This window comes from Callionymus lyra, chromosome 6, assembly GCF_982586985.1.
Source record: "Callionymus lyra chromosome 6, fCalLyr1.hap1.1, whole genome shotgun sequence".
NCBI classification, from domain to species: Eukaryota; Metazoa; Chordata; class Actinopteri; order Syngnathiformes; family Callionymidae; genus Callionymus; species Callionymus lyra.
Genome location: NC_141823.1, coordinates 12,841,091 through 12,866,508, shown reverse-complemented (window position 1 = coordinate 12,866,508; position 25,418 = coordinate 12,841,091). Strand labels below are relative to the sequence as shown.

The window sequence follows — 25,418 nt, the reverse complement described above, 5'->3', positions numbered from 1 at the left end:
GTCCCGGGGTCAGCTCTGTTACGTGGAGACTCAAGTTACCCACATAGACGAATGGAAGTCGCTTCTTTGCCACGACATGTGCTGGACTGGGACCAGCTATGACTGATAAAATGTTGAAACTAAAATACAAACTTGTGTGTCTTAAGATAACCTGGAAAGAAATGTCTATCAAGTGTCCCAACAAAACTCAAAGAAATGATATCTAATGTTTGTTTTGGGTGAGTGAAGTTCAGGCCCATTAAAGACCTCTTCAAGACTTTTAAATTCCATACACTCTATCTCAGCAATAAAGAAAAACGAAAGCCCAAAGGAAAGAAAAGCAGTTAAAGAACTGGCTGAAGTAGAAGGAGGCATTCATCAGTACATCACTGAAACCCCACAAACTACTCATCGCTGTGCTGAGGGATATATTTGTACTCCAAATAAAATCACTTCTTTAAAGGCCTGAATAAAAACATTCCTCACAAAAACGTTTCCTCATAAAAATCATGCAAAGAAGTTTTGTTTCCATTATAAAATTTGGCAAAACATGAGAATCAATTAAAAAAAATGTCACAATTTTTAACCCTTGTTTTATCTCAGGGTCAAGGTGACAAGAAGGCCCGAAAAAAATGTGTTTCTGGTATCCCTTTTGTCGCCTCTGGGTCATGTAAACAACCTCCACCACTGCATATTTATTTATCGAAGCAACAGAGGTTGTTGACCCTGCGATAACACAAGGGTAAAATACAACATCTTAATATTAACAACACCTTTCTCCTAAATAAAAATGGAATAGCAACTTACAAACTTAGTAACATTCCTTGCCTTTTTTTTTTTTTCAACCAGGAACCATTACTTAAGGGGGACCACATGCAGCCTTTTGACTATATTTATGCGGCTGTAATGAAGTTTTATCATCCATTTTTGTTTTAATTTAAGATTAAATATTTTTATTTTCATTTGTCAAGTATAGATATTTTTCAAGTGCCTTTATATCATAATTTAATTAAATAATCTTTTGTTTTGGAGATATTATATTATATTGTACATATCGATTGTTATTTTACATTATCTATATACAAGTTTTTTTTGTGCGAGTATATATATATATATATAATTTCATATTTTTGTATTTTAGGTAAAAATAAATCAAAAACATACATTGTAATATCCAACATTCGTAAGTACATAATTTTAAGGCTATTTTTCTTCATCCCTTTGTTCTTCTGGCTTGAGAGCCAGTCACAACAGTATAATAATCCCTGCTCTATTTCTAATGTTCTTCATTTGACATTTCCTGTCTCCCCTCTCCACGTGTCGAAACCATCCGAGTTCCCGGACACTCTTTGTTCCTGTGACTCTTAACTCTGCCTTATGTCTTTGTGACAGAACTCTGATCTAAAAATAACACTGAATCTAGAGTGCTAGCTCTATAATGATCAGCCGTTTTATTAAATTATATATAGAGCAACTATTTACGAAAAAACGGAAGCCTCGCGCTTCTGAGATAATTTTGCTTGTATTAACTTTATTGAACGTTCGAAATTAAGTACTTTTTGATAAACCTGAGTCTGGTTTTGAAAAGGTTTCGTCCTGAGGAGGTGTTGAATCTAACATATAAACTGATCCAAGTCAAAGGTAAAGTTTCAATACTGTTTCTGCGAGAGGAAACTCTATTGTGACTCTGCTGACCTGTTGGTGACGATGCTGTTGCTGCCACTCTCCCAGTCGGCAGTGGGTGTGTTGCGCAGCAGCTTGTTCTTGCTGGTGTCCAGAGGTACCAGCAGGTACACCATGAGACTTGCATAGTGGATGGCTTGGCTGAACACCGTGCTCTCCTCGTTCTTTACAAGCTCATGTTGCTTCTCCTTTGTCAGCAGTGGCCACGCGTGAAGCTGTTCTGCCCCCAAATCCATGGCCGTCTTTTCCTCCTCGTCGCCCCCTGCAGGCGTCTGGCCAGAGTCCTGGTCGAAGGATTACAGAAAGGGTAAATCATGTTCATCCAAGTAGTTAATGCCTCATGTGCCAATATATATATAACAAATCTACTCTCTGCTCCAACCAAAGTTTAACTGATAAGTTAATATTTAGAACAAAAACAAACCATCTTAACAACAGATAAACACTCCATAGATTCTGAACTTGTGGTAGATCTTGATCAAAGCAGAGGCCAGAACCATTATTGCCTTGTTTGAGCAACTGTTGCTTATTCTAGTACGACAATTAGTCACAGCATGGAATTCATTACAGAATGTGTTTTAATTACAAATCAATATATGCCTGTTTGATCTGAAGCATCCATAAATAAATAAATAAATAAATATGCTTGTTTATACCAGTGAGTGTTCACTGAAAAACAGGTGAACCAAAAGAAAATCAATTAGGAGTGTGTAGAGTTTGTATGTTGGTGAGCATGTGTGTATGTTTACCTGTGTGCTTGTGGATGTTAGTATGTTAGTGAGTGTGTACCTGTGTAAGTCTATATGTTCTGTTAGTGAGTGTGTGTGTACCTGTGTGCAAAAGTAAATTTACGTTTTTTTAGCGAGTGTAACTCTGTGTATGTGGAAGTTTGTAAGTTTTGCGAGTGAGTTTGTGTGTGTGAACATGTGTGTATGTTGAAGTCTGTATGTTTTGTTGGTGTGTGTACCGGTGTGTATGTGGAAATATGTATGTTGGTTTTTAATGTGTATTTGCCCTTTCATGTGTATGTTATGTGCGCTCATTTGTGTTTGAACATTCTTTTTTGAGTTTTTGCATGCTTGTAGTATGGTGTTGTGTACATGTATGTATATGTATATGCATAATGTATGTTTGTCGTGTGTGTGTGTACTCTCCACATGTGTGTGCATGAAATGCATGTTTAATTAATTGATTATAAATGTTTTCGTAAACATAAAGTTTACTTCATTTTCAAGTAATTGTCGACATCACATGATTTATGTGAACAGACTTTGAGGATTAATTCATATTCAATCACCTAAATAAATGAACAACTATTGAAGTCCTCATTATGCACCTGAACGTTGCTGCTCACCTGTAACTTGGCAGTGATGCTGCCCTTCTCCTGAGTGCTGAGATACAGAGCTCTGATCTGACCCTGGACTTCGCTGTAGAAAGTAGCTTCCCAGAACTGCTGATTGGTCCAGATAGGATGGTCCTGTATGCAAGTGTAGGCATACTGGTTCACACCAGCGATCAGCTTCTGCGAAGTACAAGCAAAAACGAGGAATGAGAACAGAAAACACTGGATGTAAATTGGTGATGAAAGACGTACGCTGAAGCAGGTCATTCCGCGCCATGAAATATACCTTAACTGTGGCTGTCTCTGGCTCTCGTCAATATTTGGAGGGAAATCTGTCTTACACATGTCCTTGTAAAAAATGTTTTAACACCACACATTATGAGCATGTGTAAATAATTGAGGGTTGATAACGGGGTTGTAAAAACAGAATAGAAATCATACAACGTTTATGATTTTTTGGCCCAGTTGACTCACAGGACACCTGTTACTCTTCCTATAGAGAATAACACAGACCAGGTGTCGTGTCGAGTTCAGCCATAGAAAAGTGTGTCAAGTCTGCTTCTTCAGGAGCAACAATGTATACATTAGCACCAGAGTGTAAGGTTACGAGAAAGAAGGGGTGATAGGTTTGTAGGGATTAAAAGGGGGGCAGAAATGTAGTGAAATTTACACCATATTATTACATGTTATAAGCATGATTTTCGCTCTTTTGCTCAATTGTATCATATATTGTATATCACAATCCGCCTAAATGTATCAGCTTTCATCATCCCGAAATAACCGGTGACAGCTTTTATATATTTTATCCAAATTATTTCCATTTTTCAGCATTTTAAATTTCATTATAGTATTCAAAGTACACCAAACTACCACATAACGCAAACTAAACAAGGAAGAATGACAGAAAAGAAATTCTCTGCACATGATTCCTGAATCCAGACGGCAATTTAGAAGTCACCAAAATTGAATTTCCTGATCTCTATTTCTTTAAATGTTTTGAGGTTTCAGGTATTTTGCAAAAAAGATAAAAAATGAATGAGGTGGAGATCATATGTGCAAATGGTAAACGTGCAAAGTGGTCTCTTGCCAAATCAGGGTTTACCTTCCACGGTCTCACATTTTGTTTTTGAGACACGGTAAAAATAAAATATAAAAATAAACCTACAGGCAACCACAGAACTTAATTGGAGGCACTAAGACCAAAGTCCCAAGATGCCTATCTGCACACTGCTGTATTTGGTGACAACTGGTTGTTACAACACTGTATTTAAATTCTACGTCCAAGTTGCTCTGTTGAAAGTGATCGACAACCGTTATTGGTTGGCTGGGCGGCAAAGTATTAGGGGAGCTGTCGATATCACAGTTTCTGAGAGGGTTGTTGATATGTACTGCACCTCATACACACTATTGGGTTTACAAGTATAAATAAATCTTGAAAAATTATGTGGTCAAACCTTTTAAGGATTATATCTACATTTAACCCTCAAATAAACGAGGGACATCAGATGATGAAAAATTCAATTTCAAAAATTGTTTTCCCTATTCAACTGTAAACACGTGTGTATAATTGTGCATCGCTCATATAACAGTCAAGAAGGAAGAGCAAACCCTATTAAAAATAGTTTTTACAAACTAAATCTCAACTCTGTACCTACCTGAATGATGGGAAACTGGTTATTGAATTAAAGTCGTAATTTAACAATGATACTCAATATATTTTGATTTATTAACAATAATAATAATAGTACATGAGTAATACATGTGTAACCCCGACAAGCCCTGAGTTATGAATGTCTGGGTCATGTTCTGGTGTAACAGACCACCCCTCACACGTCCAGAGTGTTTTTTAGCAGCAGCACTGTTGTTGTTCCCTCGTGCGGCCCGGAGCATTAAGCACCTGCTGTTTGCAAAAACAACCTTAGAAGGGAATGTGCCACGCTCAGCTTAAAGAATGACACTGCATTCATACATACAGTGAAATTCCACAGAGTAATGGGGGGGGGAACCATGAACGTTTGCTTTCGATCACAACTGCCACGAGTGTCAAAGCAATCGACTGCGTATCGTCACGGCGAGGCTCATTTACATCGCAGACCTGTAATTGGAGCCGCCTGACACAACACGGCATCTTCTTTTATCACCTCATACATTAGCCATGCTGGAAAAGAACCAGAGGAGTTAATTGTAACAGGCGGAACCAAAACAGATCTATTTCTAGCTGGATGGGCCGAACGCCAAAGGAACAGACGGCGAGGAGGACGTGGGTGAACAAAGAACGGAACCATCCTGCAGGATAGTTACTTGTCGTGACACTGCTTCCACTTATAAGGGTGATTTTGATTGTCAGTCTGGTGTTGCTTGTTTCAGCTGAAACCTCATTGGTTAAACTGTGCATGCTTGATCGGTTGGAACAAAAACCTGCACCCACTGCGTCTCTTTGGGGACCGGGTCGGCCACCCCTGATCTAGTCTACCTATCTAGAATATATCTAGTCTACTAATCTTGTCTACCCATCTAGTCCACCAACATATTCTACCCATCTTGTTCATCGTGTAGTCTATTTGTCTAGTCTACCTATCTAGTCTACCCATTTAGTCCACCTATCTAGTCTACCTATCCAGTACACCCACCTAGTCCATCCATCTATTCTGGTTCCATCTAGTTCAACGTGTAGTCTATTCGTCTAGTCTACTTATCTGGTCTAGCCATCTAGTCAATCCATCTACTTGGTTTAGTCTAGGTTAGGTTAGGTATAACTTTATTGATTGTTTGTCTACTTAGCTAGTCTAGCTGTCTAGTCTCCCTTTCCATCCATCTACATATGTACGTAAAATACGTATGTATTTTAGTATGCATACTTTATTTATAGGAGAATCCATGATTTCCTTTTTAAAAATAAATTGGATTGTTTCAAAACAAATAGGAAATCCTATCACAGATTAAGCATTTTGAAAATGAATTCATTTTATGTGGCCTTTAATTTATCCAAACATCTTGTTGCCTGAAGAGGAATCTGTTGTGTTAAAAGTTTGTCTTTTTTTTATTAGAAATATTAAAAGAGGTTTTCTTTTTATATACAATTAATGATGGACAACTAGTAATGTTTTTTCCCACAAAGTTGAAAAAATGAATTTTAAATGAACATTTTAAAAATGAAATATAAAATCATCAAATATACGATAAAATAAAACTTTTAGTTTATAATATCACATCAATCAAACCTAATTTACAGTTGTTTTTATTATTTATTATATTAATGTGGTTTAATTGAAATGAAATACAAACAGCCACATTAAATGTCATTATATTCAGTTTATAAAACACACAGAAAACTGTATAATATCAGAGATATCAGTCTAATTAGAAAGTAAATCAAATGAGATTAAAGAACTGAACAAAAACACAGAAGAAGTCTAAGACTTTGTTGTTTAGCACCAACAGCTCGTGTGTGTGTGCGTCTGATGTCACTTCATTACACACTTCATCATTTTTGTTTTTGCGGCTGACCAGTTACACGCCGGTCACTTTGACCGGGGGAGATACTTTCCAACGTGATCTATAGAGAGGACACGAGGAAACTGAGGAGAGATGGAAGCAGGAAGGGAAACGAGAAAGTAATGAGGTGGGAGGGAGCTTCTCACTATCAGACCCATCAAAGTGTGTGGCTTGTGAAGAGGAAGAATGCAGGATTGCAAAAGAAGGGGTTTGGAAGACGAGCAGAGAGTGTTGTGAGGTCAAATACATAACTGAGGCCTTAGATCTCAAGGTGCCTCTGTCAGAATGACCCCGGTCTGCAGAATCAGCCGGACCTAACAAACGTCGGTTTTATGATGGATGCCTCGTCTGTCGGTCGCTTAAGTGAGTTACAGTATCTGATTTATTCCCAGACATTTGGCTGGAGCGGTGCTTGCAACAATTTGGGAAGAATTCAGAGTATTCCAGAATTGTTGATACAGACACAGTCATTACTCTTGGACTTGTCATTTGTGAGAGAATGTGCGTCTGACATGCACACATCCATCTTCCTGTTTTGCTGCACTTCAGAAGATCGTCTGGTGGACATCGTTGCACTCTCCGTATCAAACTATTTATGAAGCTCAGTCACCAAAAACACAAACACGGACTACGCTTGAAGCCGGGCTCGCTGACGTATCCATCATCATGTGGACATCACTGAGCTAAACATGATGTGCAAGTCTCATAGATGTTCGTGTAAACACAGATATGGCGAGTCAAGACTTGGGCATTTCCGAGATACTCAAGGGTCAAGCTAGTACGTCACCAGAAGTACAACAACATGGCAAAGAGCATTTTGACAAAGAAAAATAACACCCCCCCCTCTAGTACATACTTACATAAACTATTACAGAAAAATGCTAACAGTCCCAAACTCTTGATGAACTCTTGATAAGTCCATAAGCGACTATTGAAACACCATTTAAGATTTCTTATATGTATTGGTTGTTAGTAAAAACACAAGCAAAAATAAGAAGATTTTCCTAAATCCAAATTATGTTGGATGAGGGACTTTTTTCTAGTTTATTCTTCCCATATAAATGAGTTTTACTACATTATTATTGATGACTGGGACTTGTTTTCTTAAATGTCTTTTTCAATTAAAAATGAATTTGTTTAAAAAAAATACAACAATGACAAAATATGGCCCATTAAAGTTTAATTTAGGAGCTTATAGACATTTTCCTTGGCTTCCTCAATAACAACAAAAACTTGTGTTACTATTTAAACTCAACAGAAATGGTCATTTTATGGTGTGTTTCCCCTCTGGGGATGAATAAAGCTTTTCTATTTCTATTTCATTTTAGATATTCTATGTTTTTTGTTAGTCACACATGAGTGACTACATGACTGCAAAATGAATGTTTGAGGAAAAAAAGGTTTGATTGTGTTAGATTTTTCTGCAATAAATTATTAACAAACATTTAAATGATATATTAAATTAATTAAATTATCATTTAATACTTAATAATACAAGTAATTTTATAGTAAAACGTATTTATTTGTCAGGTCCCGTCAATAGTAACATGTTACAATTGAGGAAACACCTTAAACACATATTAAACATTTCAATATGTAGAATAAAATCTGATACATTAAGTAAAAAAGACAAATTCTTTTTACCTCTTGCTGGCTATTTGTATTTCTTTCAGCTTTTTCTTTCAGACTTTTACAAGTGTTATTGTTGTTCTTTGCTATGAAATCTCTAGGAAAACTTTTTTGTGGGCCAGCATATGACATTTGATCAGCTCACGTCTGTTAGCGTGTTATGTGGGAGCAGACGGTTATATAAAGATGTGGCTTCCCACGTTCCCCGACAGAAAGACTAAACGACCAAAGAGACAGGAATATTTGGTTTATGAATGCCGAGCTAGCTTGCCAAAGTTTATGAATGCTCGCCATGTGATGAGAGAGGTTCTCATATTGTCCCCAGACAAATGACAGAAAAAGGAAGGTTGCTTTACTTTGTTACTCACGACGAATAAAATCTAACAGTTACATTAAGTGGGTCAAGTTTTGGGTACCTTTAAAGATTGTGTTCTGAGGTTATATATTTACTGTTAAATAAGTATGCCACCAAATGTAAACTTATTTAAATGACATTTTAAAAAAACAATATTGGAATACATTTAAATAATCGTTGAAAATGGCATTTTGATTGGCAGAAAAAGTAATTAAAATGATTTAAACCTGTTGAATTACATTTGCAGAATGACACAAAACCAATTTAGGTTCCGTATGTCAAACTCTAGGCTTAACTAATTGTGATATTGCTAAATTTGCGCCCCTTGCAGTCAGTGGCCCCGTCTGGCCTGACTTGTCAGCCATAGTTAAGTTTACAAGAAACCATGTCAGAGCAGTCGATGCGGTCTGGTTTTAGTAGTGTCCGACAACCCACATCAAGGATGGCAGCTGCTGGGAGTAAACCACAGGGTGCTCCACATCCAAACTTTACTTCTGCTTTTGTTTCTGACTGATCTTACGCCGTAAAAGCAATTTCATTTTTATATTTCTGGAAAAAAAAACTGGTTTGATCTTGTGTTCAGACAAAGTAACTACTAAATAGGACAGTATTTTTTAAATGGAAATAGAATGAACGAGAATAGCCTAAAAACAGACATATAAAATGCAGCCATTAAGAAACATGACAGAATGTCTGGAAGTTTTCATTAACTTGAAATACTAATCTGAGGCCGTTACATCAGCAAACAGCATGTGATGTCAATGAGTCATGCACAAGGGTCTCAGAAGTCCCCCTTCATCAGGGCATGGCAATGATGCCCAGCAAACTGCCAATGCTGACATTTGTGTCTGTCACCAAAGTAACAAAAGATGGTAGGAAAATAGTTGTGGTTAGCATCGCTGGTGTAGTGGCTTGGAAAACAAAAGCTACGGTAAGTCCATCACAAAGACAGCCAAAGGTCAACTGTTCCGTTTAAACTAAACAACACGTGCATTGTTTTAGGAAGATCGTGTTGCCTGCATAACAAAAGTTCATTAAGTTCCTTACAAATATATTTAAATATTTGGGAATAATTATGCCATAATGGATTGGATTTTTGCTTTGAGATAAGGGTTGTTGAAAAATGTCCTAAGATGCCTAAAATAAATGTATTCAATTAATTATTTCCCTCAAACGAGTTTTACAGAATTACATAATTCCATTTAATAACTTTCGCTGGCTGTGTTTAGGAAGGGATTTTCTCTTTTTTTGCCGAATGGACACAGTGTGCAGGCGCTGATTAGACGTGGCACCGTCAACTGGGTTGTTTTCACCAGATGGGAATGAAGCATCTTCTGTGACTTGTCTGGACAAAATTAAAAGTGGAATTCAAAACTTATCTTGGGGTGAAAATAATGTCATCTGATTTATGAGTGAAGAGTGTCCATGACAAGTGCATTAGTGGTTTCAGAACATACAGTCGTCTTCTTGTTAACTGCTTGTTAACACCTACATCAATACTATTGTGTTTCATTTATCAATCCAATTCTATGATACATTTTAACATTTGAAATATCCCTAATAGGATACAAGATAATAGTAGTAATATGTAACTTGTGTACAAGACAAGTACATTGTAGTGAACGGCAGCTCAGACTGAAGCTTCTTCTCCACCACAGAGAGTGACTAGATAAACCGTTTCCCGTTCCTCCAACTTCTTGCTGACCAGAAGTAATGCTACCTACTCAGGCAAGGCCTTCATAAAATAGTGGCGTGAAATTTTGAGATAATCGTGTACTTACCCGACACAAAAAGGTATTTTCCTGGTACACGGACCATGAAACATCTTTTCGGATCGACATACCATATCCACCTTCAGGTAGTATTTATTTAAAATAGCGTTTTTTTTCTTGTATTGGGAGCATCAGTTAATCTCACTTCATTGACTACACTCTGACCAATCAGTGGTCGGCAGTAGGTCGACATCATGTTTTTTTTAAAACTCTTCTTCGTGGTAAATGAGTCGAGTAGGGCTAAGATGGCTGATGGACATATCTGTTTCAGGTATATTAGCATGAAGATCAATTATTTGGTCAATTAATTAAGTATACAACACGATAAAGTAAAAGGTGATTCTCCAAATATAATTCCTACAAAAAGCTAGAGAACTGCTACAGATGCTTCTTAGACTTTTTCAGTTGTTCATGTTGCGATGACGACGTGTGATGCTTGGACAGCATAGCCGAAGTACCCATAAATCTCACATCTCTCTGCAGAACGTTACGTTTTCGAGAACATTTCAACAAGATCCGAAAAAAACAAGATGGATTTCTTACCCTGTAAAAAGCTGTTGACAGGGGCAGCAGTGCAGAAGCAACAGTATATTCTTCTGAACTGGAACAGTCCTGTGGGTCAAACAACAGGGGACGTGTAAGTGCGTAGCGAAAGTAGCGGGGGGTATGTTACATGGCTTTAAAAACACCTATTTTACTGGGGGCCCAAAACAAGCAGCACAGATTCCCAACAGAGAGGTCACACATACCAAGGCCACAGGGAAAGACATCGTTTAATGCAACGATATTTCGCCGCTTGTGCTACACTGACCGTACAAAATTAAGATGTCATTATCAGTGCAATGGTTTATACATCCTTGTGCAATGACAGAAAGCCTTGATCCAACTGAACCGAACCCACTTGTTCCACAGTTTTAAAGACATATGCTTTCAATAGTCTTATATAATCTCCCGTTGATGTGATTGTGAATGACAGCAGCTTTCAACTTGGGTTGCATTCCTGAATTGCAGATAAAATGGATCTGTTGGATCAAATTCATCAGTCACAACAAAACATGGTTATTTTTGCTTTGCTTTGGACACAAGTCTTTTCCTTGTTGACAAATATCTATATAAAGGTTTTTTTAAAAAAGGAAACGATTCACAGTGTATTTTGAAGACCTTTGTTCAGATGAATTGCACATTAGGAGGCTTAGAGCTGAAGATTAGGGGCCCAAACAAAACTTGGAGATCAAGTACAATGATGAGAACAGCAGTGAAGGATTAGAGCTGGGACTAAAAAGTACTTCATTCACAGGAAATTGGTACTTACCTGTGTTTTTTTAAACATCTGTGAACGTAATGGCCGGAGGAGCCTTTTTTTTTTCATTTTTAAACAGAGTCAGCATTTACTGTCTAAACACGTTGACTGAAAATAATTGATTTCAAAGTCATCTTTAAGTTCTCCATCTTTTAGAATCGCATATTCAGATTTCTATAAGCAGTCTGTACTATAACCTGGGCTTTAACTATTCCTAGAGAGAAGAAAAGCAACAAGACGACAGAAAATACCAAACACAAGGTCTCCAGCCATACATGAAAGTCCGCCCCCCACGGACTGAGCAATGTACTCTTTGGTCTGTTTTATTTAACTCTGCTGGTGTTTTTCTTCATAGTTATTTGGGCTGCTGTAAAATGTTCCCATTTGAAGCAGCAACAAAGCATTGTTTACTGGCACCCTTGACAATGAAGCGGGTCACAAGAGTTTTGTGGAAACAAGACATAACAGAATAACTGAGATAAAAGTGTAAATATTTAACACAAACCCTCGGTGCACGTTACCCATGTTTACTGCAGGAATATTTCAGCCATTTTACTCAGCAAATTCCCCAATCTTGCATTAGTTAAATTGACTTTGTGAAACGGTATGTTCCCATTAAGCTAAAACAAAAGAATGAACAAAATAAGTTTGAATTCTACCAGGCCTATTATTCAGGTGTATATATATACACACAAACATACAATACATACATAAAAGAAGACATTTCTATATATAATAATAGCGTGCCAACATATTGTTTCAATTTCGAGAGGCGACAGACCTTGTAATCAGACCTCAGTGACTCTGTTGGGAGTCCAAAGCTAAACCACTGAGCCACACTAAAGTACCACCTATTAAAGCAGTCCTTGCCCTTACTGGTGAATTGTATTGTGTTTGGAAAAAGGTACATTTTAGAAAAGCCAGAGTGCTTTGATTTGATTTTAAAAATACATGAAATCAATTATTATATACTGTAACTTCAGGAGGGCATTCTCAACATGTACTGCAACAACTTGGCTATTTCATTTTGTAAATTGATGACATTTTACATCAGAGGTTTACATCCCAACTTTAAAGGAAATTTCTAGTAACCCTTACGACTCTACAAAAAGACTTAATTTAGCTCCTTTCTTCGTGGTAAACTGAAACATCGTCATGAGAAAATAGCTTTTGCTTTAAAGTCTATCAATTAAAAGCAACAACAACCTTCAATTATAATAAAACATTTAACAAAGAGATAAACACAATAGAAATTGTTTTTAAAAAGCTGAATAAACCAAAGGAGTAAAGTTTGAGAGAAGGCGTTTATTTTCTGTTCACAAAGCCTTCCTTCGATCCAGATCTGGTCATTATTAAGAGATTTTTTCTGTCTAATGCACAAATATTTCAGCAAAAATGGTGTGAGGAGCAACAGCGGGAAGGAATGAGAAACCTCACGGGTCCTTTTTTGAAAGTTTACACTGTCCAACAAGTGAATGTTGCTTTGGATGGACAAAGTCGTCACGCATACCCTGTCAAAAGCAATTGAATTGTTATCATTTTATATAACAGAAGATGCGAGCTTGACAAAGGGAGTCTGCGTTTCATTGACTAAATCGACATTTGGAAGGATAATAAGCAGAAATAAATACACTATTCTCGCCTAATAACCAGCTCTGGATCGAACCCGTTATGCAAGCGAGTCTCTCTTTTGTACGCACATGTTCGCCTGATGTAAAAAAATAAAATAAATGTGTGCCAAATGTAAAAAAGATTTATGATTCTCAGGAAATCATTTAGTAGCTGCACAGTATGGTAACAGAAAGTGTACAGAATCAGCAGGTGACGAGTTCATATGTTCCTGGAACGTGATTGAATACAGGAACATGTTCTTTCACACTGTTCCGAGTCGTTGTCATGTGGAACTTATATGCTCCACGCTTCCCATGAAACCCCCCCCCCCCCCCACACACACACACAACCTCCCTAATCTGGTCTCCTAGTAAACTGCCATCGAGAGTGTGTTACTGAGCACCATCATGAGGCCCTTAGCCATAAGAGCAAGGAGCGCAGAGGGCTCATAATCCTATCTGGCAGGAAATTGTTGGGATGCCAGGAGACATCCGCAGCAGGACACATTCCCCCACATGGTTTTTTCGCAACGTCCACCCACAGTAGTCGCCGTCATGCTCCGACAGCCAAACCAATAAATGTGCAATTAGCACAGATATCTTGATGACATTCTTGACATGATTCCATCATGACTGTGCTCATAATGATCGCCTAAGCCCGGACAGGAAGAATGTGTCACAATAAACCCAGACGTCTTAACAAAATTCAGAATGTTTTTCAAGATTTAATCACAGCTTCAATACGTGGATGGTTTTGGAATGGATGTGAAAAAAAAAGTGTTTTAATCTAGACTGTGTCATTGAATTAATTATACATGTTGACGTTGGCATCATGACGAGACATGAAGCTGAGAGGAAACACATGCAGGTTGGCACGTAGACAAAGTGCAACAAAGGTTTTCTTCCAGAAATAACAAAAAAATAATTTGCTAGTAATCTGACGCACTTCCTCTTTTTGCTTCTAAGGAAGGAGATTTCAGTAATAAAAGTTACATTCTATTACCATTTCCTAAACATTATCTTTTATATACGTGTTGATCATTTAGATTTCAAAGTTTAATCAAATATAATAATCATTTTATCTATTTAATCATTATGCTAGTCGCAAATGAGATATGCATGAAAAAAAGAAATAGCTTTTTTGAAGAACATACTTTAAAAATTGGATGTTGAATATTATGAATTCAACGTCGCCAGATCTTCAATGAATAACTTATGAAAGGAGAAAAACTCTCGCTTTCATATGGCTAAATAATCTAGCTTTTCGTCATTCCAAGGAAACAAAGAATAACTAGGATCTTAGAGTAATTTACTGCGTAGTACTGCGTTTGATTGAGGCAGCTTGCAGTGATTAAAATCTCTAGTAAAGGCAGATTTGATCCAGTAAAACATGAAGCACTACTTGTGAAAGCTTGGCTCCATTGGCTAAGTGACGTCTCAGTGACTTTTTACGAGATTTGCCAAACAAGAAAATCACTTATGTGGGCAAAAGAACACATGTTTTCGAGGTTGCATTTTATTTTGGTGCACATCAATATTAAATTGGGTACAAGATGTTTGTTTTTTTTAAAGACATTCACGTCTTACCGAGAAATACAATTGCAATAGTCAGGTTTGTAAAGCTTTAAGTAAAAGAGGCTTTAACATTTTCCACAGTCTTGCATTCCACTTCTTGTTTCCAAACTCAGGCAATCATTTAGTTTTGGTTTCAGTTTCTGCGGGGCTTACTGACTTCAGTATCACTTTGTATAATGACATTTCACCAAGTGTTGCATCAGGGAGGCACTTGGGAGGCGGATGTGGGGGATTTTTGAATAGAAGAGGAATCATTTCGGTGAAAACGTTACTACATTTTCTTTTAAAAACATGTATATAGTTTTGGAAAATCAATTTAAATGTTCTTTGAGAATATTGTTACCAAACTTTAGGTTTTATTTATGAGGAACTTGCATGTCCCTGTGCTGATCGTTGTTTTTAAAACTATGGTTTTATAAAGGAAATAATGCAAAAACATGAAATTACCTGCAGTGCACAGTTCATCATGCGGATGATGTAGTCAAACTGTTGGTGATCCAGAATGGCACGATTTTGCTGGACGTGAAGACTCAGTTCTTCAGTGAGACACTGACGAGCTGCTTTGCCTTTCAGGGCTCGCAGTGCAGCTGGAAGAGTCTGTTTAAAAACATGGATGAGATAAATATGTCTGATAAACAGTTGTTATAACATCCTTAAAAACTTCAGATAAGATCCGCTTTGTGATGATGGACTATGTAATAATCTGGTGTATTGACATAAAATATGTAGAATTTGGAAGAGGAGATCCTAATCTCTTTATTTAAAGCTGAATGTCAAAACATTTAATTATTATATGTTTCAAGATCTTTTAAGATTATAGATTATTAAAAGATAGTCAGAAAATATCACTTGCTGACTATTAAGTTAAGGTCAAACAGAGCGTCATGTCCAAGGAATTCTTTTGTATCTATGGAACGAAAAAGTATTGAAGTTTACCTTTTCAGTCTCCAAGGTTTTGTACTCAAAGATGAAGGAGATGCAACTCCTCACCACCTCCAGCCTTCGAGCGCTGTTAAATACCGAGCAAGTCTTCCCCATGATGGACACTTGATTATGGGGGAGAGAAGGGACTAAATTAAGAACCATGTGAAACAGAATTTGGCGGTATCATCTCAGACGTACCGACAGGTGGTCCAGCAGGGACCACGCATTTCTTGACGAATCTCAAAGTAGAAGGGGCAGCGCTGTGCTTCGTCACAGCCTCCTGTATGAGACTCTCCACCTTGTCATCGTCTAGCTGGGGAAAGGGAACCAGGTGCACCCGCATGTGGGATCCTTCAGACGGTCGAGGCACTTTCTGGAATGCCATGTGGGGATTTGGATTTTCCTACAGAGCGACACCACAATTAGATTCACGACAGATTCGAGAACATTTATTTAATTAACTTACGTTTCGGTAAAGCTGCTCTGATAGGTTCCTAATCCGCTTGTGTAGCTTCGCAGGGTTGACATCTTCTTCACGAAAGCTCTCAATGTCTAAGGCCACCAGCTTTCATTAGAGGGAGAAGAAAGTCGTTAATTAATAAACAAAGTATTTTTAACATGAACATCTTTAGTTATGTGTTGAAATTACAACGTGGGAGTTGTTGTGTGACATTTTCTGGTGCAGTACCTCATCAAAGAGATCGCAGGCTCTGTAAGGCGGACCTCTTTCGGAGACGAAGCCGGCGAAGGCCATGCCATCCAAAACTTTAGTCAGGAAGTCATTCTCAATGAGGCCTCGCTGGCCGAGAAAGGCAGTCTGGAAAATGTCAAGTGTAGAGGAGTATTAGCCGCAGATAGATTCAAGCCATCGAATGTTGATTTAGGGATTTATTATACAATACATTGCAGTCATCAAAGCTATTTTTGGAGCGTAATAACAACATGTCCAGCCCTCTCTGCAGGGGACCTTCAGACAATGATATCCTCTATATGAGCAAATAAATGAGCCGACCTCATCAAAGAGTTTTAAAATTCTTTTATCCATTTATAATCATTGTCTTGTGGAGGACAGGACGACACGAGGGTTCATTCAGGCCTTCGCCATGTTGGAATTCCTGCCGTACAAACGGAGCGTTCGGCAATAATAGAATCCATGTGGGGTACTACGAAGATGAGGGGTTACCAGAGAGACAACACAGACAAGAACAAACAAAAACCCTGGCACAAAACCGAGATGTGAACCTGATACTTTTCATATGGTGTCCTGGTGGCTTTGCTCGAGGTTAGAGGATTCGGAGTAGAAAATAACAACGTATTATGAAAAAATGTGGAGCTTATACAACTAAACACAAACGCATATGCAGAAGGATTTTATCACTTAACTTTTCGAAACACCAGATTGAGACTTTTATTACGGAGGTAACTTGCCTTGTGGAAGTGGATAACAGGTTCAGTGTGGATGCGAATGAGTTGCAGACATGACCTGTAGCCTTGGAAGAGTTGTGCAAACAGTCGTAGGAAGACGGCTCTCGCCTCTTTGTCCTGGAACATCGTTCCCCCAAGACACAGTCAAGATCAATTCATTAAACATCTGTGCTCCAATTTTATAATGCAATGAGAAAAATGTTGAATATTAAACTTGAATAAACTCAAAGTAGCAATGTATGGCGACTCACCAACAACTTGAGGTTAGAGGGTGCAGTCCGGAGAGGAGGGAACGCGTTATCTGCTATTTCCAGGTCTGGGTTCAGGACCTAAAACAATGATCGAATGACTGTTTTTAACATTAAAATGTTATTAACATCTAAGTGAGGAAAGAGTAACAACTTCGTTCATGCTTCTTTTTCTTTTCTCCAATATAGTCTTATTTAAACTGTAAAGTAACTTGAGATAACTTTGTTATGATAAGTCACTTTAAATAAATTTAAATTGAATCAAATCTTCAGTGTTTAATTGTTTTAATATAGACCAGATATAGAAAAAGTTGCTAAATGGTTCTTCCTCTCTACCTCAGTGGGGACCAGTATTGGTCTGTGAGAGATGTGTTACTGGGCCACACAGAAAGAAAAACACATTTATATAATTTATTTTCGTATTATTATTGCTGTCTGAAATGTGTTTTTTTGACAACATATGGTATTTTCTCTGAAGCAACATGAGTCACTGTGACTCTCGACATGTCAAGATTCTGATTTCATTCAAAGTTTACTCAAAATATAAACCTGTAAACTCAAAATCTATATTTTATTGAATGATTATATATATTATATTCATATGCGACAGTAAGCTGGTCCCAGGGGACCCCTGATCTACTTTCTTCTAACAGTCTGTCATACGATTAGATTAAATATTACTTTGTTAATCTGTTGGGGAAATTCCTTTGGGAAATTGATGAATAAGACCCTGTATTTGAGTATGTTTCAAAAGTGTTTGGTAAATATTTGAACAGCTACAGAAACATACCCTCTTGGCAAGGAGGCAAGGAGTGAGCAACTCACTGCTCCGGAGCCATATGCAGTGTGTAATATTTATTAACATTTTTATTGAGTAACTTATGCGGCTCCACCGACATTTAAATCATTTTGTTTAACTTTCTTAAGATGCATGATTTGTTAAAACTCAAACAGAACTTGAGCTGGATATTTTAGTTCAACATTAATTTAACAAGCGACAATGTATTTTTCTTTCAAACGAATGTAGTTTCTTAGCTGATCTAATGTAGTTTCTTTTGGGGGGGTTTAGAGGTTGAAACCTGCCTCAGGTGAGAGAACTGAGATCACTTACCGAAGACAGAGCAGTTTGAGTTTGATGAAGCAGAGGTTCAGGCAGCAGCGACAAGTGGATGCACTCGGGGATTTTGATTGTTCCACCATCCAGGTCTGCAATAATTACATCTAACTGTTGGGGAGACACAACAAGGCCGTTTGACTGATGTGTAAAAATGAACAGAATAACAAATAGACGGATAATTGTCCTTAATATAAATGTCTTGCTTAAGGACTCACCAGATCTTGGAATTCTGTCTGAAACATGGAGTGCACCCCAATGATGAAGGGGGTCGGGGAGCTCAACACCTCGAGGAGCCTCGATGGTAGAATGGGGATGTACGGATAACTGAACACACACACATCAACAAAAGCAATGTTTATTATGGAGATCAGTAACACATCATTCTGATCTGATAAAAGATTTGTGTCAACCAAAAATTACAATAGTAAAGACAAGGACTTACATAAAAAAAGTGACAACAATTTAAAAATGGGAGCTTCTAGTGTTTTTAAAGGCAATTTATATTTATATTATAATATTTCTGATTACAAAGCAAAAAATTGAACTATGTCAATAAAATACAATCAAAGTTGGTATGTGGAAAAGAATTGGAATGTAATAATTCACTGGCCTAAATAAGGTAAGGTAAGGTAAAACTTTATTGATCCCTCAGGCAACAGACAAACTTACCTGTATTTGAGGGGAAACATAAGAGCCTCCAGGGCACGACAAGCTTCTCCAAGCCTTTGGTAGCTGGTGGAGTGGAATAAAACTTTGTGCTCAGTGAGAACTGCACAAAACAGGCTCAGCACATTTTGGATTCCTGGATTGGATAGAAAAAGTCAAGTCAAGTCGAGTGAAAACAATGTTTACTTGTTGCTTTATGAGAAACTCTTGAAACCGACTCAATCCACAACTTAAAAAAAGAAAAGATTAATTACATAGAAAAAGTCAAAGAGCTTTTACATGGTGACTGCTGCACAAAAATTGGTTAGGGATGTTTATTGTTATGTTTAAAAGCAGCTGGATTCAACTGTATCCTCTTGACAAAAACAAAACAAACAAAAATGTTTGCACAAAAATGAACAAACCATGTGAATGTTTGCAAGTTTGTATATTTTGTATTTTATATTTGTAAATTTTGCATGATAAATTAAAGAAAAGATTGAAAAATAAATCAATGTATTTTTTATAGACACCCTATTGAAATATAAACAATGAAAGTAGAAAAATATTTGTAAAAAATATTATTTGAAAGAACAACAACAAAGAAAATATATAAATTGAAAGCAAACTTACAAAAACGCATTGCTGTTGAATATCGATATCGAGTATCGTTGAAAGAAATATTGCGATATAACGGTATATCAATGTTTTCTCACATCCCTACTATCTTAGTTTCAACTATAAACATAAAACTGTAGCAGTCTAAGTGACCCAGACGCCAAAAATACATTTTAAGTCCCCAAAATTACATTTTGTGTATTAAAGTTGGGCTGGTTTTAAAAAATAATGAATCACCTCCGACTAGTTTTTTTTCGTAAAACCATGATGCTGACATCCTGGCGCCAAATTACATGTTAACCACCAATGAGACAACCATGAAGAATTCAGAGTTCACAGTTCCTGTTGTTGTTGTTTCCTATCAAGCTACTGACAAATCCATTAATCACACACACGAGTGATAAAGATGGAGAAACACTGGCAGACAGACATGAGTAACCATCAGACAGGTGGGTGATCGTCGCTCTTCAAGAAGACACAACAATGGATTTAGGATGAAATAACTTAAAAATTTGATTCGCTATTCTGGAGTTGTTCTGAATAATTTCCTAACACCGAGGCATCATATCCCATCGCTCAGGTGTTTACATGTCTCACGGAAGCAGTTACACATTTCCGAATCCGTGATTCAAACGCTACAGTCCTGGACAACAACCAAGGAAAAACAAAGGCAACAAACAATAAACAGCAAAACTGGTGATAGCCAGTTTTATCTCAAATCCCCCGGGGGATGTACTTCCTGTGCCGCGTGACATGTTTAGCACACATTCTTCTCTTGTGACTGGTGTTGTTTTGGAAATCACTACACCTTCTATGGGCAAGAGCTGATCAATCGTACCTGCTCTCCTGTCATGATTAACCTGAAGTGGAAAAAGTATATGAACTAAACCAGATGGATACCACGCATCAACTACTGGACAAAAGAAGATGCTGCATGCGGTGTAGCCATAACAGGAATAATCAACACTTTAAATAAATGTTTTTTTCTTTTGAAATGTTACTCTCCAAATGATCAAACTCAAGGTTTTTCACAAATTGAAAATAAAAACCTTTCATTTCATTCCAACATACGCTCCTCAAGTGAGGTGACGATTTACGTCAGGAATTATCTGTTTAGTCTCCGCTGCTCAAATCATTGCAAACAGCTGACTTCCACATGACTGTTATTGTATGAGTATCGTGCATGGACCCCCTTGTGTAGTCCATCCAAATAAACAAAGGATGGTGTTAATTCACACAAGAAATAACATCAAATCTGTTTTGAAGCAAATTCCTCTCATCAAATGAAACTCGGATAGAGCCAATGTTCCACTGCAAATCAAAATTGATCTGATTATATTTCACCCCAAGCGAAAAGCTTTCATTTCTTGTCAAAGGTTTTCACGATCTCAAATGCAACAGCTGCACTCTTTTAAAAAAAAGTGAAGGGGCCATTTGCAAAGATAATAAATCATAAATCAGCTATTGTTAATCTTTTCAGACACGTGCATCTATAAGACGCTGAAGAATGAAGAAGCAAACACAGCAAATAAAAGGCTGTAAATCACATCTTGACCAACGCTTGGTTAAGCAACGATGCAGCAAATTGAAAAACCACACACACAACAGATGTAAATATAAAAAAAAGCCACACTCTTCATCATATAGTCAATTTAACACACTTCTTGTGTTGGAAAATGAAGAGGATATGAACTGACCTAGCTGCTGGAAGAGCAACGCAACACTCTTTCCTGTGACAGGCAGTGTGTCATTCAGTGGCGTCTGTATGAGCTGGCGGTCTCCTGCTCCGAGGCTAAAAAGCTTCTGTTGGGGGGGGAAATAAAGACTGCTAAGGTCAGGAAGCAATTACAGAAATCAAAAAAGACAATGTTCTGATATATATGACGACTTAATAAACTAATAAGACTTAATAAGCATTGAAATTAAGATTATTTTGCATTTGAGATACATGAATTTTGAATGATTATATCAACGCTCTCTCCAGCTCATGCAATTGAAAGCCAATCTGGACATTGAGTTGAAGTGGTTCGCACTAACCTGTGATCCACCTGCAACTGGAACTTGAAATGCAAAGAGATTTGACACCAAGCCCTCGAGGGGGAAACACAGGCTATCGACGTAGACCGTGTAGATCAGTCCCAAGCATCCCTGTAGAGAAGAGCATTATATTAAATGAATATAAATGTGTAGAATAAAATCCTTTTTTGGATGGTAAACAGGATTAATATTTAAGAACATTTTAGGGTCTTCGTTGACAAGGACACAGGTTTTCATTAAAACCGTCTCACATCTGAGAGAAAGATTCAAATCTTATTTCAACGAAAAAACCATGACGAAAATAAATCATCATGATTCTCTTAAAATTGGTGTTGATCATGCGGTTTCCATTTACCCTGAATATTTCCGGATAATCCAGCCTGGAGACGAGAATCAGACTCTTTGGGGCAAAGACTTGAGCTGGTTGGATCAGGCCATCCTCTTCTTCGTCTTCATCCTCATCAGCTTCAATATTCTTGGAACCCTAAATTTAAACAGATGTCAGTGCTGAGGTTTAAAGAGGATCGCAGTCGCCAAAGTGCATTTGTCTTCTTATTGCATTTCATTAACTCGGCCCCTTTTGATTAAATATTGCAAAAATTACATCAAAGCTTTGTAAAGAATATGATGACTTAAAGCAACACTATTCACCAAGTTTTCAGAAAAGATAGATAGAAAAGTGATGATGCACATTTGCAACCTAAAATATTTCATTTAACAATTCAAGGACTTCTCAGCAGGTCTTCAGTTTTAGGAGCAGCTGTAGCTCTGACTGGTTCCAGCTCCTGTGAATCCTCCATCATGACACTGACGCATCAACTTCTTGTGCTCAATCTGAACTTAAGCTCTTATCATAGTCTGGTATATTTCCCTAGTCAGTGAAAACATGCCAAAAGTGCTTCAGTATCTCTGCTCGCAGAAAAAGGGGATGAAAATAATTCCTGCAGATGGGGGGTTGCATTTCACCATTATTCTTAGGATTTACTCCAATTATTAGACAAAATACATTCCTCCTGCGACTGTCTGGACACTCTGTGGAATCCAATAATGCAGATAAGAATGTCAGATGAGATAGTAGAGATTGTTCAAACACCCTCACGTTTCAAGTATATCTTTAGTGCCATAGCCCGCATTCAGGAATGTGTGTTTGTTTGACTTTAATACGCAGCGTGAACAAGTCCAAATATAGTCGGATTTCTATATTATCATAAAGCTGAACAGGAGGTCAGAGGTAGCGTGGTGACAAAGCCTGATGTGTAGGACAAAAAGTACACTTAATTGATCCTGAGCTTAAATTTTAAATTGGAAAACCCTTTTTTATTTTTTTAATGTACGTACAATAGGTTTACAACTGATGGGTATAATATATATATATATACTGTATATATAAAATTGACACATTCTGGCATACATTTGGGCTGACCTTGTTTAATGTGTTGCAATTTAATTTGTAGAATATATAGCTTTAAAATAAACTTAATCATCTGTTAATGAATACGTATTTCTGATTAATAATATTACAAAATAAAAAAATGATAGAAGTAAAGGTCATCTAAATTATTTGAGGTCAAGTTTTCTTTACATACATTTCCGAATATTTTTTTAAAATAATAATAAAAAATATTATTAAGAGATCTACATTGAAAGTAACACATTAGGGCAAAGACATTTTGACAGAAAAAGGACCCGATATAACAATTTCAGATTTTTGTAAGTACACAGCAATTTCATAAATTATGGTTTTGTTATATTCGGTAATATAAATATAGGGGGATCTAGAAAAGGGACTTCATACTTTACTGGCAAAAGAAAATATCCAGAAAAATAATCTTTATCCAAGTAATGACAAAACAAAAAACTTGCCACGTAGCAGAAAAATAAACCCAGACAAACAGCCAGTAAGAAGATTATGGTTGAAATGAGGCTTGAGAACGGTCTCCCACATCTGTATTCAGCAGCAGGGTACAAGTAATGAGATCGCTCTGTCACCTTCTTCTTCCAAAACTACCCCATTTCCAGTTAATGTTAAAGACGGGGTTATTCTCGGATGTTTTCAGCCTTTGATGAGGAACCCTGTCCTAAATTCTTCCTCTGTTGTCGAAGCAATGAGGAAAATCTGCCCAGTAAAAAGAAATGCCGAATGCAAGTAATCATAGTGATTTACGTCTCAAGTTTCCACGTACAACAGATAAAAGATGGGCCCCGTTGATACACAGTTTTCCAGTAAGCGAATTTTTCCAACTATTTAAGTGCCGATATTTATTTTTTCATACATGACTGCGTTTCAAAATGGACCTTGAAAGGGTTGGATTGATTGAGCAAGAAAGTAATTGACGACTGCCTTCCACATGTGATGTTAAAATCAATGGGCAGAGCGACAAGAGTCGTTTTCAGGCCCCCTATAAAGAACAACACAGTGAAACAATTAGTGAGGTATTCCGTGTGCTGTTGACAACAATCCATTCACTGGAATCACATAATTAGGGCCAGACAAGTCTCAAGAATGAGGCCATGAATACGATCTTCAATCACACTTGTTTTCATCAGTAAACACAAAAAAGCTCAAGGCAATCGTAATATGACCATCATCTCTTTTATGACACCATCCATCAGCCGCTCCAATTTTATTAGGCTGGCGTGGACGGGGCTTTGTTTCTCGACTCGTGTACTCAACGTTCTGGAAGACATCCCTGCGACAGACCTAAGGGAAAAGCTTAAAAAAAAAAGAGACTAACGGGGGATCTTAAAATGGAAAGAAGAGGAAAAACAAGAAACATCCCATTGCCTGACTGCGATAACCCCGGTGGCTTCTGAGGTCACGAGGAAAAGGAACGACCTCAAACTCGTCATGAGGATGCAGAGACAACTTTGCGATGACCTTAAAAGTAGGTGTGACCTGAGCTGTCAATGTGGAAATCGCAAATAACTCTACGACTCTATGAGAGTTTATCAGTGACATCATGACATTGGATGATTGAATACAACAATTTAAAATGTTAAATTCAACCATTCAATATTTTTATATAATTCCATACGACTTATTCATTCTTGTTTTTCATTCAATTGCACACAAACACGTGCGATCTGTCCACATGTGCCGTAGAGATGTGCCAGAGCTGCAGAAGGCTGTGAAAACAAATCTGCTGCTTCTACACAACAAACTAGTTTAAAGTGAAACTGTTTAACCTTTGTTTAGAGGCTTGTTGAACAATATCAGTTGAGATAAGGTTACGATGTGTTGTGACTTAAAGCAATAATGTTTATTGAAGTTCACAACAGTTGAGATCAAGGACCGTCAATCCTCGCTTATTTTTCTCCTGCCTATAAATATTCTTTTGACTATCCCTCGTGGGTTAACACCATGTACCTACACAATACATGGAGGGAGACGTTTTGGTTTTGGATATTTGGGAGAGTAATTATATCACAAAAATAAATGTTTTATCCTAAAATGTTAAGGACAATGAAAGAGAAAGAGTTTTCTTACCTGTAGATTGACCTCGGCCTCATAAAAGGTGAGGCACGAGCAGTAGTGTCGGTCTGAGTCGATATCCGTCAGAATAATGGTGAAGAAAGTTGGTGCTTTCCTCTCTCTCGACAACCTCCAACCTCCAGGCTGGCAGAACTGTGGAGGAAAAATATGTTTAAAGAACAATGAAATGGT

At 37.4% G+C, this 25,418-nt stretch overlaps 1 protein-coding gene across 2 annotated transcripts in view; it reads right to left on the bottom strand.

Annotated features, from left to right (window-relative positions):
• sbf2 (SET binding factor 2) overlaps positions 1–25,418 on the bottom strand; it is a 76,398-nt gene that overhangs the window by 29,295 nt on the left and 21,685 nt on the right. For both annotated transcript variants that reach the window (XM_087793734.1, XM_087793735.1), the window contains exons 3-19: positions 25,242–25,379; positions 22,110–22,238; positions 21,755–21,865; positions 21,415–21,520; positions 19,124–19,256; positions 18,670–18,778; positions 18,449–18,562; positions 17,341–17,418; positions 17,093–17,206; positions 16,353–16,481; positions 16,131–16,229; positions 15,863–16,067; positions 15,677–15,786; positions 15,188–15,337; positions 10,799–10,867; positions 3,017–3,184; positions 1,675–1,946 (exon numbers count right to left, since the gene is read on the bottom strand). In XM_087793734.1, coding sequence (XP_087649860.1) covers positions 1,675–1,946; positions 3,017–3,184; positions 10,799–10,867; positions 15,188–15,337; positions 15,677–15,786; positions 15,863–16,067; positions 16,131–16,229; positions 16,353–16,481; positions 17,093–17,206; positions 17,341–17,418; positions 18,449–18,562; positions 18,670–18,778; positions 19,124–19,256; positions 21,415–21,520; positions 21,755–21,865; positions 22,110–22,238; positions 25,242–25,379 — 2,234 coding nt within the window. The remainder of the gene's footprint in view (positions 1–1,674; positions 1,947–3,016; positions 3,185–10,798; positions 10,868–15,187; positions 15,338–15,676; positions 15,787–15,862; positions 16,068–16,130; positions 16,230–16,352; positions 16,482–17,092; positions 17,207–17,340; positions 17,419–18,448; positions 18,563–18,669; positions 18,779–19,123; positions 19,257–21,414; positions 21,521–21,754; positions 21,866–22,109; positions 22,239–25,241; positions 25,380–25,418) is intronic.